The 24292-nt window shown below is 37.2% G+C and overlaps 2 protein-coding genes across 6 annotated transcripts in view; one reads left to right on the forward strand and one right to left on the reverse strand.

The window, feature by feature from the left end:
- The window catches only part of WDR17 (WD repeat domain 17), a 116084-nt gene extending 109845 nt beyond the window's left edge, over positions 1-6239 (forward strand). For all 5 annotated transcript variants that reach the window (XM_019026049.4, XM_055384175.2, XM_004040656.5 and 2 more), the window contains 3 exons: positions 491-589; positions 904-1087; positions 2866-6239. In XM_019026049.4, coding sequence (XP_018881594.3) covers positions 491-589; positions 904-1087; positions 2866-2985 — 403 coding nt within the window. In that variant the 3' untranslated portion in view covers positions 2986-6239. The remainder of the gene's footprint in view (positions 1-490; positions 590-903; positions 1088-2865) is intronic.
- A 1841-nt stretch (positions 6240-8080) lies between these two features.
- SPATA4 (spermatogenesis associated 4) lies at positions 8081-19035 on the reverse strand. The gene is made up of 6 exons (XM_004040658.5): positions 18750-19035; positions 16872-17001; positions 16376-16494; positions 16045-16265; positions 11532-11648; positions 8081-8310 (listed from the first exon to the last, which is right to left on the reverse strand). The coding sequence occupies exons 1-6, from the start codon at positions 18965-18967 to the stop codon at positions 8198-8200; spliced, it is 918 nt and encodes a 305-aa protein (XP_004040706.3). The 5' UTR covers positions 18968-19035; the 3' UTR covers positions 8081-8197.
- Positions 19036-24292: the final 5257 nt, after the last annotated feature.

Consider the following 24292-nt stretch of genomic DNA (forward strand, 5'->3'; position numbering starts at 1 on the left):
CATAGCCTACTCTTCAAACTCCTATGTGTATATTCAGCAGCTTGCTAAACTCCAGCCTAAAGTCAGTATGCTCAGAATTCAAATCATCTTTCTTCTCAAATCTCCTTCTCCTGTGTTCCCTTTCTGTCATTCAAGATTAAATGATCAGGGTCATGGTTAAGTGTTCTCTCTCACTGTGGCTATTATTTAACATCACTTAACTTGTCCAACCATTCTTCATACATTATGCAGTTCATTTATTTATCCACTCACTCATTTACTCATCCACCCAATGTTTATTGAATAACTTTGACTTGCCAGGGACTGTGCTAAATATACAGGTGAGCATATATACGCATATACTAGAAAATATTCTATATGTATATTATATATAATGTATAATGTCTGTATACAGAAATATATAAATCTAAAATCACATTTAAAGTTTGTTTGCTTTTTCTGATATCTTAGTTTTTGGTATCAGATGTTAATTTCCTTTTCACACGTTCAGTCAGCTATTAAAACGTCGAGAGGTGTCAGTACCTTTAAAAATTGAATATCTTTCTGAGGAATTGGATGCATGGAGAGCTTGCACACAGTCCACCAACAGGTGAGCAAATATGATATAAAAATTGGAATGCAGAAGGTATTTGATGTTATAGACAAACTTGTTGGAAGTATGTGTGGTCTCATTAATTTTAGCAGAATAATGAATCTTGATCTGTTTGGCATATATGCAGTAATAATTTACAATACCATACTTTTCTGCCATTTAGTACTTTGTTTTACTATAAATTAAGTCTAAAGGGATTTGTCTCCATCAATAAAGGGGAACTAAATAATCATCAGGGATAATTTCTAATCTAAACATCAAAAATTCTGTGATTCGACAAAATGAAATTTTGACATCTGTTGAAAATATAGATCATTAGAAGACTCTCCGTATACACCCCCTTCTGATTCACAAAGAATGATTTATGCAACTTTATTAAAGAGACTAAAAGAAGAGTCACTGAAAGGAATTATTGGACCAGATTATGTGACTGGATCAAATCTTCCAAGTCATTCTGATATTCACATTTCTTGTCTTACGGGATTAAAAATCCAGGTAAAGCCTAACATCAGACATAACATGTGCATTTCACCATTTTATGTGTTTACTTTTTGAAATGATATCTTAAAATAAGCCTAATTTGGATAAAAGTAGGTAATTTAGGACTGGGGCCCAGTAAGGAAATACTACCTCTAGTGCTTCCATAGTTAGTACAAGTGGCCTCTTTCTGCCTAAAATAAATTCAGATACAATCATTGTACTGACTCTTACCACAGAAGCAATTCATGTAATATGTATACTTGCATGAAAGTTTAAACCGGGAGGTTTTGGTGAGCCGAGATTGAGCCATTGCACTCCAGCCTGGGCAACAAGAGTGAAACTCCGTCTCAAAAAAAAAAAAAAAAGATCCCAACTCCCAATAATATACACAACTTATTGAGCAGATTCTTATGTATTTCTAATGTAATGTGAAAAGTCACATTTCTAATGCTTCCATGCTAGGCCAATGAAGAAGGCAGGTTTTGTCATAGCCACCCAAAATAAATGAAGTAGCTGGATACTGATGTAAACCTTAACTGTAGCTTAGCTTGCCACTGCAAGCTAGTTTAGTCTCAAAACATAACCAGTATCTTCCAAAAGACAGGACATAGAGTTGTATACACCTTTATTATCCATTTATGCTCACAAATAGAGAACCAAGTCAGGAAATTAAATAACTTTTAGTAAAGAGCAAGAAACATTATGAAATATTTGGAGTATGTCATCATTGCCATTCTCTGCCCTTTGTATACCATTTCTAGTACGTGGTACCTTCAGGTTTCTTTCCTCCTTTTCTTAAGGTTTCTTTTCTCCATCTGACCTTGACCTAAAAGATACTATCTAGCCTCTCTGTAGCCAAACCTGCATCCAGGAAAAGAGCTACTAATTATCTCATATACACTGAGGCCCACATGACTGGTATAGATGGAGTACTGTTCTGCCAGGATATTTCTGTTTCAACACAAAGTTGACGTGTTTGGGTTATAATTGTGAAATTTCTAGTGCCTACTAATAGGAGCTGTCTACTTTACATACTCCTATGATGAGCTTTCCATTATCTAGAAGTAATTTGCTGACAACAAGTTGTATCATTTGAAATCAGACCCAAAACTCAACAGCTTTAGAACCTAATTAAGAAAACATAATTTGTATTGCATCTTGTGTTTTTGAAATTATGCTTTTCCTTATCAGAGCTAAGTAATATAGATTGAAAACGTTTCACATTTAGTTCTTTATAACTACCCTGGCATATATCATAACTGATGCAACTAAATTATAAATAAGCAAGAAAATCACATGGCTAAACATATTTTAAATGATATATACAATATAGAACAATATTCATCATCTTCTGGAGAGCACATATAAAGTTTCTGGCTTAAATAATTTCCCCAGCTGTATCGACATAGGCTACATGAGTAAAATAGTGAAATATATTTAAGCCTATTACTAGACATATATGCTTTTATAGGATAAGTAAACTTTGTGGCAGTTACCAGATTAACAAAACAGATTTGTCATTGGCATTACTATTGTATTTAAAGAATTTAAATTGTAAACAATTCTATTTTGACAGATATTAGGGTATAATGACATAATGTTAAGACATTTGAAAATGTTTCTATATTTGAGTCCAGCTCAAAAAAACTAATTTTCTCATAGTCTTCATTTTTTTATTAGCTTTGCCTAAATATCGTGTTTTTTTTTATTGCAGTGATTCTCTTTCTGAAAGTTTAAAAATACTTTGCAAATTTATAATCTCATCTTCTCTTTCCTCAACTCTCACTGTGCAGGGCCCTGTGTTTTTCCTTGAAGACGGGAAATCTGCTATCTCCTTGAATGATGCTTTGATGTGGGCAAAGGTGAATCCATTCTCACCTTTAGGGACTGGAATACGACTCAATCCATTCTGATAGAAGATTTTTGTCCATGCTTGATTTTTTTTTTTTTAAAGAAAAACTTTCATGGGTTAGTATTACCTTAATCTTTGTTGCTCAAGTGCCGGAGGTTGGGAGAAGGATTGCAGGTTGGGAGAGGTTGGAAATAGCAGTGAATTTTATTCATTAACTTCAAAATATATATATATGTATAATTTAAAGGAAAAATAGGTGCCTCCTTTATAAACAGTAATAGCTATGTTTGGGAAGGAGGAAACATTTAAATTATAAAGGACTGAATAATCTAAAAAGCATATAAAAGTTTCACACAGCATAAAAGATACCAAAATATCATATGGTTGAAATATTGAAACATATTAAATTGTGCAACACCTAGAATAGTGCTAGACATACAGTAAGTACTTAATGGATATTTGAATGATTGAATATCTTGAAATGTTGAAATGTAAGGTGTGCACAGTGATCTTCAACTTAACAAACACGTTCTCCTTTATAAAATACATAGTAAACCACTAACGTTAGCTGTTTTAATAAAAGTTTTCATTTATAAGTTTAATAAATATTAATAAATGGATACACATTCAAAATACTTAAAAAAAAAGAAAATGTTACCAGTTTTTTTATCTGAAGTTTAACTGTCCCATTGTAAAGGTATAAGTTACATAGGCATGAAAAAAATTGGTGGGTAAAAATCACAAAATACAGTCGAATATATATGAAAACTTGCATTAGGTGATAAAGTGACTATTTTAAGAGATTCAGCATGCATGGATATTAGTTTTGATTAATGTGTATAATAATTTACACAGTATACTCTTGTCAATTTATGTTAACTTTATTTAAAACACAATTTATTTGGCCGGGCATGGTGGCTCACACCTGTAATCCCAGCACTTTGGGTGGCCAAGGCAGGTGGATCACCTGAGGTCAGGAGTTCATGACCAGCCTGGCCAGCATGGTAAAACCCTGTCTCCACTAAAAATACAAAAATTAGCCAGGCATGGTGGTGGGCACCTGTAATCCCAGTTACTTGGGAAGCTGAGGCAGGAGAATCCCTTGAACCTGGGAGGCAGAGGTTCCAGTGAGCCAAGATCGCACCACTGCACTCCAGCCTGGGCAACAAAGAGCGAAACTCTGTCTCAAAAAACAAACAAACAAAAACCACAATTGATTTGATGAAAATTAGTTTTAAGTAAATGTTTGTAAATAGATATTGGTTGAATTTTTGGATATATTATGTTGATTTAACTTTTAAAATATTTTTTAAAAGTGTGAAGCTATGAAAAGCCTGATAATGTGACTACAGATATTTCAGTTGGACTAGAATTCTGACTTTGAAACTTATTAAATTAATGCATACTGAAAGTACTTTGATACTCAAGTTGTTTCACAAGATTTATAATATAGATGTTTTTGTTTGACTAAAGAATAATCTCATATAACTAGAATACTTGTGGCTTTTATTATCTTTAAACTTGTTGCATTTAAAATATTTTTAAAACCTTCTTAACAAAACTTCTTAAAACTGGAAAAAATATATATTATGTATCTATGTATTATGTATCTATGACCACTTTTGATTCCTTAAAAAGACATTACAGGCTTAAATTCCATTTTATTAAAAAAAAAATTGCCTGTAATCCCAGCACTTCGGGAGGCCGAGATGGGCAGATCTTGAGGTCGGTAGATGGGGACCATCCTGGTCAACATGGTGAAACCCCGTCTCTACTAAAAATACAAAAATTAGCTGGGTGTGGTGGCGTGTACCTGTAGTCCCAGCTACCCAGGAAGCTAAGGCAGGAGAATCGGTTGAATCCAGGAGGCGGAGGTTGCAGTGACCTGAGATCGCACTACTGCACTCCAGCCTGGGCGACAGAGCAAGACTACCATCTCCAAAAATTATATATATAAAAATAATTAATATTATAGAAGAAAATATACACAACTCAGAGATGCAATGGATAATATAAAAAGAGTACCTGAGATGTATTTTTTAAAACTCTTAGAGATATCTGTAACTCAAATTTTTCTTAGGCGAGGAGGATTATTAACTGGCACATATGTACTAAAAACCCCTCACTTAAAAATGGCAGTCTCAATCCTACTGTCATTCTTTTTATTTTAAAATAAATAAATAAGTCTATGTTTTTGTGCTTACATACTTAAAAGAATATCATTAAGTATATAAACAATCATTACTTCTGTATTTTTAATGAATGCAGGAAAATAATATTTTTATGTATAAAAGATGAAGAAAAAATTTTGCAAGTCTTTAAACACATAAGTACAACAGAATAGCCACCCAATTTCTGTCTGAAATCTAAATTGGATGGATTTGACCATCATTCTATTATCTTTGATTTCTACAATGTCTATATCTTATTACCTATAACTATTAATTTTTCATAGAATTATAAATGTCATTTGACTATGTCAATCTGTATATATTGTACCTTAATATGAAAAACAAATTTTTTAATTCATAAAAGTATTTTTATTAGATTTCATATGCATGAAACCCAAGCAAATTATATGAATTTATTTTACTATTTGAAAATGTTCATATTACCAATAATGTGGACAAATTACTTTGCAGGTTTAAATATGCCTCTGTAAAGGAAGAGTCTCATTAGACAATGATTTTTAAAGCATTGGAAAAATATTTTGCCTGTAAAAGTTAGTAACTAGGTGGTTCACAAAATTACATCATCAAAATAGTTACATCTTGTGAAAATGTATGATTTTTATGTCAATCAAGACAAATGAAATATATATGTATGTGTATATATATATACATGTATATATGAAATATATATGTGTGTGTGTGTGTGTATGTATATATATATATATATATATATATATATATATATATATATATATTTCTATGAAATTGTCCAGATGTGTTCAGGAACATGATTGCATTAGAGCAATGACTGTATTTTGTTGTCCTTATAACATTTATATTATTTCAGTTTTAAGTCAAAAGGTATTCTGAATATAATAAAAGCCTCACAAATTATTTGTAAAATTTAGTAGTTCATATTTAGTATATCAGTAATATAGAAGACATCTTTATAGTCAACTCTTAATTAATGCTTATTGTACCAAACCTTTGAGATATTTGTACATAAATGAAATAAATATGTACTTTCATGCTAAAATTATATATCATGACTGTGCTATAATTTGGCATGTCATTATCTAGATTTATATGTATGTATGTACTTCAGGTCCTTTAAATTTTAATAAATATTACAGTTAAATCCTGATATGACATAGTTACCAGCTAAGATGAGTAGTTGTTTCTTTCCCCAGACACCATTGAAAGACAAGTATTTCTCCATAAATGCTTGGATCAGAGTCATTAGAGGTGTGAAAGGGCTAAGCTGTCCAACTGAGTTGTTGCCCTACTCAGTAACCTAGGAAAATCACTTCATTGAATTGTTCCAGAGGCTGATTCTTCACTATAGAAACACTGACTACAGTATACCCCAAAATTAGTATAAAAATGGAGAAAGTGCTTACTCATTAATACAAATGCTATGTCATAGTAGCTTCTATTCCCATAAGCTACTCGGGAGGCTGAGGCAGGAGAATAGCGTGAACCCAGGAGGCGGAGCTTGCAGTGAGCTGAGATTGCGCCACTGCACTCCAGCCTGGGCAACAGAGCAAGACTAGGTCTCAAAAACCAAAAATAAAAACAAAACAAAACAAAAAAGAAAATGTTTTATTCCTATAGCAGCAGCTATAGCTCCTAGAAAATTTCATTGCTTCCTTCTGTCAAAGATTCTTTTTGAAGTAAATGGTCTAAGATATGCCTGTAGTGTTGGCTTCTGTTGCACAATTCATCCTCAAGAAGCTCTTGAGGTTACCCACTTTGACCATCCTGTATCTTCATTTACATAATCACTATGTAATGAAGCCTACAGACTATTTCCTATTTTCCAGTCTCTATAGGTCCCTCAGGATTCTTGGGAACTTACCATAGTCGGGCCATGAGTGATGAGCTCTTTCAGGAGATTGAACACAGCACCAAGAGGACAAAGAAACTTATTATTTGACTCTACCCAAAATTAATCCTCTTCTCCGGATCTTTTTCATGGCTGAGCTTCAGAGACTTGTTTCTCAAACCTTTTCCAAAGGAACTATATAGGTTAAAAGTTATTCTCATAATTTTGTACTTTAGATTGTCCCATGAGAATGCAAGACAACAGATACATTACTTACAGCTGATTAAGATATGCATTTGACCTAGATCTCTTACCTCAGATAAAACTGGATTTTGAACACATTCCCAGTAAGTTATCTGTATCATCCGGGCTTTCTTAGTCTTTTTAAATATTATCTCTCTAAAAATGCAAAATTTAACAAGAAAGTCTCTGGAGGTAGAATTGCTAATAAAACAGTCTGAACTTTCAAAAATGCAGAAAATCTGGTAAGTTTAACTGAAAATTGACATTAGTAATATTCATCTTGGGAGTCAAATGAGACTATTAATGAGCTAGTATCAAGCATAAATAATACCAGTTGAAAATTTTCCACATATAAAATATAAAATTACCATGTATATATAAAAGATTATTAATTTTTCAGGACATCAGTCTGCTTTTGTTTCCCTTCAGTTAAAATATGGGGCATAGCAGCAACCAGTGGGAACTTTTAAATTGAACTAAATGTATTGCTAAACACCGAATCAAATTCCAAGAAAAGGATGATTTTCTTTCCCCACAACTTGTTTTCAATAGAAGGGACACCTGTTTTTTTTAATAGTTTAAGTTCAGGCTGTTCTTAGAGATGATCAAGATGTTCTATGGGCCAAAGTATAAGAATCATTCAGAATACGATTTAATTAATGAATGTGATGTGTAATTATATAATAGGCAAAGCAGTAACCTTTAATTTCTAATAAGGAAAACATATGAAAAAGTAGATTCACCATTCCTACAAAATTATGAGAACTCTTACTCATCATGGTGAATTATGTTTGTACCTTTAAAATTATTTTTGCTCATTCTGTACTAATTTATTTAATTTTGTATTTTCAACAATGCCTGGCATAGGAGTTTAATAAACAAATTGAATGGAAAAGAAATGTTCTTTAACACAATCATGGAAAAGACACCACTCTATTTATTATTGAAATACATCCAATACTAGGTGATTCTGTTTCTTTATTATGGCTAGAGATGGTGGCATCACTTCTTCAAAGCCATTTGACAGGTGCTTTTCAAGGTTTCTTGTCCATGTTTCTGATAGGTTTCATAGCAGAGTAATAAGAATGTTGTCCAGGTTGCTTCACATGTATTTCTCTATGTGAACTGCCACCACTACCTATATTTGCTGGGACATTTAAATAAGCAAAATTAAAATCAATTCATGGTTACTAAATATTCATACAAGCATCAACATGTCTAATGTATCAAATATATGCAGAATGATTGGCAAGAGGTCAAGTACAGTTAATCTAAATGCCTGGTAAACAAGAATATGTAAATCACGCATTATAGTACTCATGGATAAAAAAAAGTCTGAATGTCAGCCACTTCCAAAAGTCATCAGCCTAAAAATCTCCAGGGCTTATTTTGGTGCATCTGATACTGAATATGACCCAACTATTCTTAGATATTGCTTCAGAAAGCAGCTGAGGCAACAGTAGCACAATTTTATACTTAGATTTGACAAACGTCCATGATTCATAATACAGTTTATGGAGCTCTGATTACACTGAGGCATTCCAGCTAGCCACCCAGACTCTGTAGGTCACTCAGTTCTAATGGGAGGGGCCAGTGGCAACTAAGACATCTATATTCCATTGGCCCATAATTTTGCTAGATACTAAATTTTGGTAAACAAGTAGAGGAACTTGAGTGTTATAAAAAGAAAAAAGCAAAGGTAACAACCTAACTTACAATTAATTTTGGCCCCCCTGTTTGATAATTAGAAGATTTTCAGGTGAACAGCCTGTGATTTCAGTGTCATTATATGAAATCTTAGATGGTAAAACACTAGACGTTCCTACAGTCTAGTGTTTTTGCTTCTCCCCCTTCCATTAACTATCAAACTATGGTAGCAGACCTGAACTATTACTCTACCCTCTTATCAGAAACTGAAATGAAGTCCTTTGAACAAATTTAGAAAAAATTATTTAACACTTAATAGTTCTCATCCATATAATTACCAAAGCTGAATCCACATCATTCATTAATTACTACGTGCCTAGATTAAGAGAATCCAAGAATATTATCTGGAACAGGATTGAGACAAGTAAAAAAAATAAATGTATGTTCACCTTCCCATCCTGATCTACCTTGTCCAATGAAGGCTTCCATAAACCCATCTCTTTTTCCAAAGAGAGCAAGACTATTGAGATGAAAGTGAATCATAAAAGAGCATCCAGAGAATCATAAAAAAGAGCAGTAGAGAATAAAATGGGAGGAGTTATTTATGGCCACTTATACATTATTAAAATTGTAAAAGCAAAAATTCATTTTACTTGGAATCCTGATCTGAAGTAATGATAGCATGTAGTTTTTCTAAAAACTCATATGTGAACCTTGAAGATTTTCAAAAAAGAACAAAAATGAGAAATACTCTTTAGCAATTCAAATATCAGCAGGCATCAGTTTTTGTCTCTGGCCTATTTGCATCTCTTTCTTATACAGGAAGGAAGCCGTGCTGTGACTCATTACTACTCTTTTCTACCTTTTCACTGCAGGTCCCAAAGCAGGTGACCCTGCTCTTTCCCTTTCCCCGTGAAATTCAGTTAATCATAAGGGGAACGAGGCAAGCAAGTTAAACACAAAAACAAAACTTACCTGCAGTTTCCTTTCCATACCTCCTGATCCCCTCCTCCTATGCTCACCCTACCACTGTGGCTTCACCTCCCTCCCTGCTGGAACTTTCACCACAAATGTCACCAACAGAAGAGGGTTGAGGCAGGCTGAAGGAGAGGATATATTCCTAGAATCTAAAGGTGAAACTATGGATGCATTTTATTCATGGAAACATTGTTATCCACTTCCGTTGGATTCTATTATGTTTACTATGCCTCAGGTGGATGAAGAGTTAAAGGGATTTTGATGGGCTGGCCTGATGTTTGGACATTAAAAAGTGTGCTATGAGGAACACTAGTTCTACAAGGCCACCAAACAAAGCAAAACCAAATAGTGATGTGTGATCAAATAGAGTTTGGAAAACACTTCATTCTGCCTCTCTCTCCTTTAATATTTACAATGCATATTAGCATATTAAAGGTTCTGAGAAATCATAAGTTTTTTTTTGTTTTTTTAAAAACAGGAACATTGGCACTGCTCTCAAAGACTCTATGTAAACAAATAACTTTTATCCCCGGCGAAATCCCTCAACACGTCAGGAAACATAATCTGTAGCAGAAGTCCACACACATTTTCTGTAAAGGGATGGAGAGTAAATATTTTAGGCTTTGTGGTAGGGTTGCCAGATAAAATATAGGACACCTAGTTAAATTTGAATTTCAGATAAATAATGAATAATTTTTAGTAAAAGTGTGTCCTAAATATGTCCTCAGAGGTATTTGTTGTATTGCCCTGTGTTTTTATTTGCTAAATCTGGCAACTCAACTTTCTAGACTAGACAGTCACCTTGGCAACTACTCAACCCAACTGTTGTAGGGTCAAAGCAGCCGTAAGCAAGGCATAAAATGAGCAGGAGTGGCTCTGTTCCCTGTTATTTATGAGCACGGGAACTTGAATTTCATAGCATTTTTATGTGTCAGGAATTACTATTTTTCTTTTGATTTTTTTTTTTAACCATGAAATCCTAGCAGTTTGGGAGGCCGAGGAGGGTGGACTGCCTGAGCTCAGGAGTTCAAGACCAGCCTGGGCAACACGGTGAAACCCCATCTCTACTAAAATACAAAAAATTAGCCAGGCGTGGCACCGTGCGTTGTAGTCCCAGCTACTCAGGAGGCTGAGTCAGGAGAATCGCTTGAACCCAGGAGGTGGAAGTTGCAGTGAGCCGAGATCGCACCACTGCACTCCAGCCTGGGTGACAGAGTGAGACTCCATCTCCAAAAAAAGAAAAAAAGTAAAAACTATTTCTAACTTGTTAACTATACAAAAACAGGCAACAGGCTGAATTTGGACCATGGGCTACAGTTTCCTGTAGTATAAATGCTTTCTGAATCAACAGGGTTTAATCAAGTGACTTCTTGTAATACAACTGATTGAGAATTCTTAGTATGCAAGTATCTATATCTGTCTCAGGACTGACTCATCCTCTGACTACTGAAGAACTGAGCTTTGAACTCTAATGAGCCTGACGTGTTTCCGACTCACCTATTTAAGCATAAATCAGAACTCAGTGGATCTGACTGTAGCAGGCTGGGGAGGGGGCAGCGACTTAGCAGACCACATGTTCCCTTCACTTATCATAAAGAACTGCATACCAGTGTAATTGACAGCGTAGGACTGAATGTTGACCTACACCAACATTTTAACTATTTAACTGTTTTTTAAAACTTTAATTGAAGAAAGTCAAGCAAAAAAAAAATCAATTTTAAGAAGCAAAGAGTTAAAACTTACGTAAAACAGGGACAACTCTTCCTCTTTTAACTTTTAAATTATATCTGCGCCCAGAGGCTTGGGCAGGAAGGTGATTGAGAGTAACTTCTCCCACTGTTGGTTTCACATCAAACCATTCTATAAAATATGAACACAAAAGTTATTTCTTAAAAAGCCATAATGGCCATTGTCAAAATAAGATGCCATAATTTAAAAATTAAGTAAATTATCTAAATTTCTGTTTATCATATTCCTGAGTAGTGTGAATACCTAGGTTAATAATCCCTCCCCACATTGCTCACAATATATTTAATACACAAAATAGTTACTTTAAAGGTAATATATTTATGTTCCTGTTAGTCTTTGGTAAGTTTTTATTCAATTATAATGTATATACAAAAAGGTAAACAAACAGTAATTGTAATTCACTCCAATGAATTTGTGAGTGAATACACTTAGGGTACCATCATCCAGATCAAGAAATGATGTGTTCCCAGTACCCCAAAGCCCCCTCATGTCTTTCCAAGACAGTATTCTAAAAGGAAAATGCTATCCTAACTTCTATCATCATAGGTTAGTTTTACGTATTTTTATATTTGATAAAATCATACAGTATCTTTCATTTTGCACATATCTTGTACTATAAAAATTGTGAATTAAAATTATTTCCATGTTTCCCATATTTCTTTTTAACGAATCCTGTAAAGTGAAATACTTGGGCGATTTCCTTGTGCTTCTAAAGATCACTTCCTCCTCTGCAACTAGTCCTTCACTGAGGCTTGAAGAAGTTGCTAAGTTAATTCCTACTCACCAGTCATTCTCTGTCAACACTAAACACAACTCTGGTCAGTAACACTGCCAGAACTATAGTTATCACAATTAATTACTTTGGCCACAAATGAGAAATGTTTAAAATCAGCAGTCTCAGGAATCAAGACTGGAGAAAGAGTACTGCTCAAGAATTGGAAGGGTTTAGATGATCTGTAGCTAAAGAAAAAATGTGTTCAAAAGACAACAGAGATACAGGTTAGTTTTCTACAAAGATAGACTTTTAAACAGAAAAGTCAATGATGCCTGATTTGTGGTGTTAAAATATAACCGGACAGAACTAAAATGCTAGACAAGAAAAGAACTGAAAGGAGGTGAAAGGGTGGCAGCGAGGGATCAGTGTCATAGTGTTCTAAGGTCCTTGCAGTTTCAGGAAGAGAGTAAAGATTAATTTTAGACTAAGATAAATATGCAAGCTAAAATGTATAGATTAGCACTAAAAAGAGTAGAGATTTAAAATGTTCAAAATCAGTGGGAAAAAAAATCTTTGGAAAAAAACTCAGTCCAAAAGAAGAAAAGATAGGTAAGATGAAAAGAAGAAACAGAAAAAGAGAAAAAAAAAACTCAAAATAGTATGTTAGATATGAATACATATAACAACGGGCAGTATTAATAAATTCATAACAATAAATCACTGTAAATGAAATAGAAACAACACTTCATAGAAGAACAAATTTTAGGACTTTACAAAGTATCAACACTATAAAGCAATAATAATTAAGACAAGATGCTGAAGTGACACACATGTAGACAAACTGGAATAGAAGGTTCAGAAACAGACCCATACATACATGCAAACTGAAACATGAGAGGGCATTACAAATAAGTGGGAAAAGAACAGACTACTCAAAACATGCAGCTGAGGCAATTGGTTCTTCATATGGATTGCAGATGAAGTAACAGTGTAGCAGGACAAGCCGCAGACAAAACCCCTCAGACACCACGTTAAAGAAGGAAGCAGTTTATTTGGCCGGGAGCTTCAGCAAGACCCCTGTCTCAAGAGCTGAGCTCTCTGAGTGAGCAAATTCCTGTCCCTTTTAAGGGCTCACAACTCTAAGGGGGTGCACGTGAGAGGGTCCTGATTGATTGAGCAAGCAGGGGGTACGTGACAGGGGGCTGCATGCACCGGTAATTAGAATGGAACAGAACAGGACAGGGATCTTCACAGTGCTTTTCTATACAATGTCTATAATCTATAGATAAAAAAACCGATTAGGTCAGGTGTCGATCTTTAATACCAGGCCCAGGGCGCGGCACTGGGCTGTCTGCCTGTGGATTTCATTTCTGCCTTTTAGTTTTTACTTCTTCTTTCTTTGGAGGCAGAAATTGGGCATAAGACGATATGAGGGGTGGTCTCCTCCCTTAACAGCTTACAAGTTTTCACTTTAATCAATTTAAACCTTAAAAGGTTTCACTTTAATCAGTTTAAACACAGGAGGATATATTTATAATCTCATTATGGGAACAGTGTTAACTATGAAGCTTGTATTCGATTTTCATTCCTGCCATAACAAATTACCACAAATATCATGACTTAAAACAGCCATTTTTATCTCACGGTACAGAAGTCTGTGTCCTCTATTTAGAGTCTCACGAGGCTGAAAGCAAGGTATTGGCAGGGCTGCATTCCTTTCTGGAAGTTCTGGGGATGAATCTTCTCCCAGGCTCACTCAGCTCTTTGGCAGAATGCAGTTTCTTATGTTTGCAGGACTGAGGCCCCTGTTTATTGCCTGGCTGTCAGCCCAAGGTAATTCTTTGCTCCTGGAAGCTGCACCACATACCTTCTCATGCTTTCCATGTTGTCCCTTGCAGCAATAGCAGGTTGAGACCCTATCACACTCCAGATCTCTTACTTCTCCTTCTGCTACATGTGTCTTGATTCTAGTTGAAGAAAGATCTCTGCTTCTAAGGATTTGTGTGATTAGATCAGGTCTGCCTGAATAAGCCAGCATACACACCCTACCTTGGGGTCCATAACTTTACATCTGCAAAGTCTCTTTGCCATGTAAAGTATCATATTCACAGGTTTCAGGGATTAGGACATGGATAGCAGGGGGCTCATTCTGCCTACTACAGAGTTTCATAAAATCAACTAAACTTAAAAATATATATGAATGAAATAAAAAATAATATTTAAATTGTATAGGTAAATGAAATAAAGAATAATATATAAATAGTATGTATAGATTTTATTTTTTTGAGACAGAGTCTCACTTTATCGCCCAGGCTGGAGTGCAGTGGCACAATCTCGGCTCCCTGCAACCTAAGCCTCCTGGGTTCAAGCCATTCTCCTGCTTCAGCCTCCCCAGTAGCTGGGATGACAGGCACACGCCACCATGCCCAGCTAATTTTTGTGTTTTCAGTAGAGACGGGATTTCACCACGTTGGTCAGGCTGGTCTCAAACTTTTGACCTCGTGATCCGCCTGCCTTGGCGTCCCAAAGTGCTGGGATTACAGGCGTGAGCCACCGCGCCCGGCCTAGATTTTTAAATCAAGGAAATTACAAAGAAAGGCAGCAAGATGATAGTCACTCTTGGAAGGGAATATGGAGAATGCAGTCCGAGGACACAAAGGGGAAGGTAAAGGCATTAGTAATGTTCTATTTCTTAACCTGTGTAGGGATATACAAATGTGTTTTCATCGTTAGTCATCTTCTTTAAATTGTACATATACATTATATACATGCATGTGTGATAAATATCACAGCAAAATTTTAATGTTTAAAAACATGCAAAATGTTTCAAGATAAAACTCTCCTCATTAATAACCTGAATCATGTCTTTACTCATGAATTTATGAGTAAAGCCAGAGATGAGAAAAATCAAGGAAGAGAAAACAAAATATAAGAGATGGAAGAATGGACAGAGTAAGGAAGGACAAAACCTAAAATATCCATCTCACAATTTTAGGAGATGTTAAAATTGGTGCTTTCCTCTCTTGCTAGAAACCAGAGAGAAAATGGTTTTCTTCAGAAAAAGTTCACAGGGGAGAGAAATCCTAATGACCTACATCTGCCTCTTTTCCCGAATGTTTGGGTGCCACAGAAATGATGCGGTATCTAGATGTCTGGAATCAAGTGAAATAAAATTTCAATACATGAGTGGTATCCTGAGTAAACTGCCAGAAAAATAAACAAAAACATGTAGAGTGAAAGTTCAATTACTCTGCCACCTGCCAGTGACTCTGGCAAATGCAGATGGCAAATGCTTTGTTTGAGTACTTAGAGAATGATTTCAGTGATACGTCTGGAAAGTTGCCATGATTGCCCCAATCTGCTCTACCATCTACATCCGAACAAGCCTACTATGGAAAGGATAACATTGTCCACACTGTAGAAAGCATCCACAGTGAATCATAGTAATCCAGGCTTTTCCCAAGGGATGAGTGTCCTGCTTAACTCTTAAACTCCTTAGTTACTTGATATATGAACTTGTTTCTTGTGAAAGGTTACAAGAATTTTGCATACACATATACATGTTTCTAAAAAGAAGTGTCTGTATACTGTGTTAACCTATGCCTGCACCAAAAAGATTGATTTATAAACTACTCCAATGCTAATAAATCATTTCACTGCTAGCATTAAAGAAGTAATTTCCCTTTAAACCAGTTACGGAAGATAGCAAAATGGGCTATCTTTCTTTCATCTGTGCTCAAGAATAGCCTGATAGAGCTTGGAAGAACTCAGCTGTTTCCAAGGAAAACTTACCTGGATTCAATTTTCTGCCTAATTTTCTTTGCAACATATGTAAAAGGATGAGGAACTCCGCTTTAAGTTCATTGGTCAGCATGTTGGGATTGCTTAGTAATTCTGATAACCTAATATTATCTTTAATAGACTTCGAAACTGTAGACCTGGAAACCAGGGGTAAATGCATCTGGTAATTATAGTCCGTGAAATTCACAAAGTCATCCTGGATACTTTTAATTCTGGAAATAAAAAATAAAATACTGTTGACAAGCAACATTTTAGCAATGAGTTTTATATTATCAAAAGTTTCACATTAAATTGTGTTACTAGGAAATTACAAAGAACTTACTCTTGATGTGTTAATAAAGTGTAAACCTCTTCTATCAGTATTTCAGGCACTCCAGCTTTACAGTGAATTGTTCCATGGATTAGTTCTTTAGGTAATTTAAATTTTTTTCTTGCCAGGAACTTTAATAGTAGAAAGAAAATGTTTTTATCATAAGAAATTCTATAAAAATCTCCAAGTACTATGAATTCACTTTAATCTCCCTTTTATTTACCTATGAAGTAATTTTTTGTGTTTAACACGTTAGTTATTAAAAGATAATATTCAGCAGGAAAACCAATCGGTATATATCATGCTAATGGAAATAATTATGCTCAGTTTCATAGGTGACTCATGACATAAACAGTTGGAATTTAATAAACTTTGTAATACACAGGAACAAGCTGCCAACTCAGTATCACACAGTCACACACATACACGTAGAGATCCAGGAAATTAGGATGGCACACTTTAAAACAAACATCTTAACAGTTAAAAGTGTAAATGATTGCTAACGTACCTTCTCCAACTGTGCCCAGTTATCCAACTTGACTTTTAAAGAGGTCCCATTTTCAAAGGATGATAATTCAAGTTCCCAGGGGTAATATATACAGAATATTTCTGCAATTAGGAAGCCATTTGAAAAATCTCTGATCCGTGGCAATTAGGAAATGAAATAAATTGTAGTTAATTATGCAGTTTGTATTATTTTATAATTAATACTAGTCTAATATTCCATACTAAAAGTATCTTGTAAAATGAGTGTTGTTGGATCGTTGCTCTAAGGAGAACCTACTGTGGAATTTTGCTAAGATTATCTACGTTTCAAAGGCTTTGGTGTTCTTTTGATGAACCCAAACTGTTAATTTGTATTGAATCCGCATTTCAACAAGATCCCCAGGTGATTCATACGCACTTTAAAATTTCAGAGGCATAGTTGTAAGGAATACTGAAGACAAATTAGTAAACTAGTCCCCCGCTTATCTGCAGTTTTGCTTTCTGCAGTTTCAGTTACCTTGGGTCAATCACAGTCGGAAAATATTAAATGGAAAATTCAAGAAATAATTTGTAACTTTTAAATTGTACTCTGTTCTGGGCAGTCTGATGAAATCTCCCTGCCTGCTCTGTGTTGCCTAGGATGTGAGTCCTCGCTTTGTCCAGAGTCTTCGCGTTGTAGACATGTCACCTTTTAGTTATCAGATAAACTGTACAGTGTGGTGTGCTTGTGTGCAAAGTGCAAGGGCAGTGATGCTGGTGATTCAGATATGCCAGAGAGAAACCATAAAATTATTCCTTTAGGTGAAAAGATGAAAGTTCTTGACTTAATAGAAAGTTGTAAGAATGGTTACAATGGTAGGAATAAATCATATTCCTGAAATATGAAGAAAAAGAAATTCTTGATAGTTTCGCCATCACACCTCAAACTGAAAAACTTTCAGCCACAGTGTGTGATAAGTGCTTAGTTAAGATTTTTAAAAAGGCATTAAATTTGTGGATGGAAGACATAAACAGTAATGTGTTCTGACAGCGGGTTCTGTAGTATCCACAGTTCCAGGCATCCACTGGGGATCTTGGAACCTATGCCTCTCTGATAAGGAGAGACTACTTTAAACCAGAGTTCTGCAAAAGATTCATTGCCTTTTTATAGAATTTAGTTTGCATTCCCAGAGCAAATATTAGCTGCCAGTTACATACAAAGTGCCTACAATTAAGCAGCAACTTTAAAAACTTGTTGATAACTCTCAAACTAGATGCCATCTCCGACAAAGGGTAAACTGATCCTTACCAGTATTTTTTTTTTTTTTTTGAGACAGTGTCTTACCCTGCCACCTAGGCTGGAGTGCAGCGGCATAATCTCGACTCACAGCAACCTCCGCCTCCCGGGTTCAAGCATTCTCCTGCCTGCAGCCTCCCCAGTACTGGGATTACAGGCACCCTCCACCACACTGGGCTAATTTTTTGTATTTTTTAGTAGAGACGGGGTTTCACCATGTTGGTCAGGCTGTTACTGAACTCCTGACCTCAGGTGATCCGCCTGCCTCGGCTCCCAAAATGCTGGGATTACAGGCATGAGCAACTGTGCCCGGCCGTCCTTACCAGTATTAATGCCCAATGTCACTAAAGAAAAAGCTTTGACTATTTTAATATTTTTGTGGTCACCAAAGCATTCTATATTGTCTACAATTTAATGATTGGTTGATTAATTGAATAAACAAGATGTTTCGTGGTATTTTGTTAAAGCCTTGTTCCCTAATAGTGTTTTCGTGTGTGTGCGTGGGTAGGGGGGTCTTGATTTGAAACATAAGCCAGGCCAGGGTAGGCAATCTGAGGCCTGGCAGGCGGCGGAAAGCAGGCGGGGCGCCCACCGGGGGTGCCTGGGACTGGCTTACTCAAGCACCTGTTGATGTTCCTGGGGAAGAAGCTGAGATCCAGACCCTGAAGCCAACGCAGAACGGAACGAGACAAGCGGGAGCTCTTCGGCGCATGCGGATAGACAAGACACTTCTTAGGCCTCCCTCGGATGGGAGCTGCTAGCTGTGGCGAAAGTGACGGTGACTTGTCTATGGCTGCCGCAGTCTGTGTCAGATACCCTTTTTCCCGGCCGGCGGCAGCCATGGCGCTTTCTGGGTTGCTGCGGCAACAGCAGAAGGCGGGGCTGGGCCTTAGAGCTGGGGGGGCGGCTTCGTGGGGCGGGGCGGAGTCTTACGGGGCGAGACCTCAGCGCCTGCGCAAGCGCTGCAGCAGCCGCCCGTACTTCCGCTTTACTCAGATTTTGGAGTGCGGGGCCGGGTATTGAGGGACGCAAAGCTGTGGTCCCAGTGGTGTGGCTGCGGTCTGGGAAGCGCTTTCAATCTCAGATTTAGTTGGCCTCACTGTTAACCTATTTAGAGCTTTTTTTTTTCTTATGTCATCGTTCATAAGTTTTGTATTTTAAATATTGTTGGTTTCTGCCCAGCCAAAGGCCTATTTTCAGTCCTCTGGTTTGAGGAGTGGTGTGAGAAGACTCCAGAGGCCAAGGACAGTTTTTGTTTGGGAATTGGAAGAGATGGGGGGAAAAAAATCTTTGAAATGGAAATGAATGTCCACAAAATTTAACATAACTATTTCCTTAATTATTGCATTAAGTATTTGTAAACATTAATATTTGAAAACGATGTGTAGGTTAGATTTTCACACTTAATTAAAATCTCCTAGTAGGCATAATTCCTTCATTAATTCAACAAATATGTATTGAGTCCATATTATGTGCCACGCATTCATCTAGTCACTTGGGATTTATCTGAACACAATGAAAACAACTGCAAAGTTGGCATAGGCAATTACAAATATGTAAGCTTAATTATTAAAATCCATTAAAAATTTTTACAGCCACAATTTTTTTTTTTTGCTTGGCAGGGCACAGTGGGTCATGCCTGTAATCCCAGCACTTTGGGTGGTGAAGGCGGGAGGATCGTTTGAGCTCAGGAGTTCAAGACCAGCCTGGGCAACACAAGGTGGAGAGACTTTCGCTACAAAACAAACAAACAACAAAAAAAAATAGCTGGGTGTGGTGGTGCACACCTGTAGTCTCAAGTACTCCAGATGCTGAGGTGGGAGGATTGCTTGAGCTCAGGAACTTGAGGCTGCAGAGAGCCAGGTGACAGGCCCTGTGGATACATACACATGGTAAAATATGGGATAGATCTTGATAATGATACTATGTAATATTTTTAATGTTTATTCATATACATGCTTATTAATAAAGTAAACCAGTGTGTTCTGTATGTGGTTAAAAAAGAAAACCAAAACTGAAGCTATGTACATGTTTTCTGTTAGGCTAAAAAAGTTTTAATGAATGATTCATTCATTCTGTAAACCTTTTCTGAGGAACTATCCTGGAGTATGTGCTAGATCTTTACTATCCAATATGGTAGCCACTAGCCACATGTGGCTATTTAAACTTAAATTTAAATAAACTCAGTTCCACTGGCTACATTTCACCTGCTCAATAGCCATATGTAGCTAGTGGCTGCCATGTTGGGTAGGACAGACACAGCACTGTTCCATCACTACAGGAATTTCGATTGGACAGCTCTGTGCGGCAGATCATTTATAAGAGATTCAGAGATAGAAATATCAGTGAAAAGACTACATACACTGAAAAGCTCTGCCATGGTAAAAATATGTTAGCACCAGAAAGGAAGCAAATACTTTGGCCTGGGAGAGTGTAAGAAGTCCTCTCAAAAGAGATGACCATTAGTTTGGATCTTAGAAGGTGGTATTTTAAGCTGATTAAGATGAACGCTTTGAATAGCCATTTCTACTGTGAAAGGAAATTAAATCTTGGGACCCCCCCACCTCCCCCAAATCACTAAGCTAAAGGGAAAAGTCAAAGTGGGAACTGCTTAGGGCAAACCTGCCTCCTATTCTATTCAAAGTCACCGCTTAGCTCACTGAGCTAAATGCCTACCTGATTGCCTACTCTGGAAAGGCTCATCAGAAACTCAACAGAATGCAACCATTTGTCTCCCATCTACCTATGACCTGGAAGCCCCCTCCCTGCTTGAGTTGTCCTGCCTTTGCTTCTAGTTGTCCCACCTTTTCCAGACCAAATCAATGTTCATCTTCCACATGTCGATTGAAGTCTCATGTCTCCCTAAAATGTATAAAACCAAACTGCCCTGACCACCTTGGGCACATGTCAGGACCTCCTAAGGCTGTGTCACGGGTGCTCATCCTCAACCTTGGCAAAATAAACTTTCTAAATTAACTGAGACCTGTCTCAGAGTTTCTGGGTTCACACTACCTTTTATTAGCTATATGACTTTGGGCAAGTTATTTAACATTTGTATTTGTAAAATATGGAAATAAATAGGATACACCACAGAGCTGTAGAGATTAAATAAGTGAAATCTATAAAGAGCCTAAAACAATGTGCAGCACGTAGTGCTCAGTAAGCATAGATGATTGCTTTAAAGGTGATCTTGGAAATTTATTTGGATGATGAAGGGGCAATCTCACACAGAGTGACTAATGGGAACAATTGCATAGAAATATGAGGGGTTTTTTAAATGAGTTTTAGGAAAGAACAGAACCCATTAGGGTTAGAGAAAGTGTTTAGGCATTATCGACCAAAGAGACATTGTCAACCAAAGGTTTAGATGATAATGGCTAGAGAGGTAGGTTAGATCTATAGGTTAGGGTTTATTTGTTTTTGTTTTTGAGACAGAGTCATGCTGTTGCCCAGGCTGGAGTGCGGTGGTGTGCTCAGGGCTCACTGCAGCCTTGACCTCCTGGACTCAAGTGAACCTCCCACCCAAGCCTCTCATCTCAGCCTCCCAAGTAGCTGGGACTACAGGTGCAAACCACAATGATTGGTCAGTTTTTAAATTTTTTATAGAGACGGGTCTTGAACTTGTGGGCTTGAGGAATCAATCCTCCAGCCTTGGCCTTCCAAAGTGCAGCAATTACAGGCATGAGCCACCACGCCCAACTAGATTGGGGCTTAATTGTAAACAGTTTTGCTAAAGAGTTGGAAATCTTCCTGTAATCAATGTGCCAATTGTTAAGCAAATACATCCCTGTTAGAAACACTCCCTTCTCTGTTCTCAGTTCTGTGATGCCGGAGTTGGAACACTGCGGCATTTTCTCCTTTGCTGGGTGGATGGTAAATTCTGTCTTGCTGGGTGGATGGTAAATTCTGCCTTGCTGGGTGGATGGTAAATTCTGCCAATATGGGGAGTGAGAGAGTGGCCAGGAGGTGGGGAGCAGGGATTTGCTATTTCTCTGCTTGCTGTTCAAGCCCCTGTGTCACCATGGCAACAAAGCTTCACCTGGCTGGGGCAGTTGGTTCCAGTCTCCAGTATGGTTGGTTGGTTGGTTTGTTTAGCACTCCTGGAGCAAGTTTCATCATACTCTCTCCGAGGTTTGGGCAACCACCAAGAAGTGGCCCTCCTTGGAAGTCTGAGACCCAATTTTACTCTCGGACTGCTCATGTGAGCTCCTGAAGTATTAGCACCAGCTGTGTACGCCCCATCCTCAGAAGTCTAAGTCTTGAGGCTCTTAAGCCTCCAACTCTTACGTTCTTATAACTCCAACTTCTTCCCTGGGGGTGGTAATTGCTTCCTGAAGTGTCTAGCTCTGTGTTAATTTGATGGTCCCATTTTAGTTTTTCGGTTCTTCAACACCACCAGTTCCTTATAAAGTTGATGCAGGGTTGAACAACAGGATTTGGAACTGCACGGGTCCACTAATATGTGGATTTTCTTCCACCTCTGCCAACCCCAAGACAGCAGGACCAATCCCTCCTCTTCCTCCTTCTCCTTAGCCTACTCAGTGTGAAGACAAGGATGAAGACCTTTCTGACGATCCACTTCCACTTAATGAATAGTTAATATATTTTCACTTCTTCATGATTTTCTTAATAACATTTTCTTTTCTCTAGCTTACTTTATTGTAAGAATACAGTACATAATATATATCACACAAAATATGTGTTAATTGATGTTTATGTTACTGGTAAGACTTCCAACAGTAGGCTATTAATAGTTATGTCTTTGGGGAGTCTACAGTTGGGTTTTCTACCATGCAGGACGTCGGTCCCCCTAATCTTAATGTTGTTCAAGGATCAGCTGTTAAGATTCTTGCTGTTGAATACATGGAATTAGTTCTGTTTTCCTCCTGATTGGATGCTGAATGACATATTGCTTGGTACCTGGAGTGAGGTTTTTCTCTACCGCTAGCTCACCTGCATCTTTCTAAAGTATCTAAGGAACTTGCTTCTTCCTGTTCATGAGGTCGACTCAGCAGGGTATCATCAATATAGTAGACTAGTGTGATGTTCTATGACACGTTAAGACACTCAAAAATCTCTGCCAATCTTGTGGCAAAGAGCAAGAAAATTGATCTGAACCTAAGGCAAGAGCTTGAATGTGTGCTATAGATCTTGATAGATAAAAGCAAACTGCTTTTGGTGGTTTTTGCAGACTGTTATGGAGAGGAAAAAGTACCTTCCAGATTAACAGCAGAATAACATTTGCTGGGGACTGTAGAAATTCATTCCAGTAAAGACACTTCAGGCCAGGTGAGGTGGCTCACGCCTATAATTTAGCCCTTTGGCAGGCCGAGGCGGGTGGATCATTTGAGATCAGGAGTTTGAGACCAGCCTGGCCAACATGGTGAAACCCCCTTCTCTACTAAAAATACAAAAATTATCCAGGTGTGGTGGCATGCACCTGTGGTCCCAGCTACTCGGGAGGCTGAGGCAGGAGAATTGCTTGAACCTGGAAGGTGGAGGTTGTAGTGAGCCAAGATCATGCCACTGCACTCCAGTCTGGGTGATAGAGTGAGACTCCATCTAAAAAATAAAAATTAAAAAAAAGACACTTCCAATGGAAAAGCAGCTGTAATTGGAGTTAATTAAGTCTACAGTAATCCACACTCATTCATTAGGATTCCTCTAACCTGCATAAGCCAAACAGACTTTACAGCTCACAGCATAGGAAGCAGCATGAGCTCTGTTCATGCTAGTACCTCTTGCCCACAGGTGTCTCGGGATGACGTGAAGAGGCTGAGGTGGAAGCCTCACACACCATGGGTTTACATCACAGCTGAGGAATCCCAATCTTAGGGAAGCCCAGTCTTTTATAATGGGCTGCAAGGAAAACTGCCAAATCTTTGCCCTGGAGGGAAACATTGTTCTTACGATACTGGTCAGTAAACAAACCTGCAGTCTCCTCTGAAGGAAGATAGTATATTTTTTAACGCTGTTCACTATATGAACATCTTTAAAAAGATGTTCTGAAACAAAAGCTGCCAGGGCATCTGCTTGCAAGATGCGCAGAAATACAAACAACTCAAAATGGATGGGTATACCAAAAAGCATTACCAAATCCATTTCCATTTCCTGATCTTTACTCCCCGTTTTGGTTGCAGCATTGAACTGCTTCTGTCTTCATCTGT

This window comes from Gorilla gorilla, chromosome 3 (genome assembly GCF_029281585.2).
Source record: "Gorilla gorilla gorilla isolate KB3781 chromosome 3, NHGRI_mGorGor1-v2.1_pri, whole genome shotgun sequence".
Classification (NCBI taxonomy): Eukaryota; Metazoa; Chordata; class Mammalia; order Primates; family Hominidae; genus Gorilla; species Gorilla gorilla.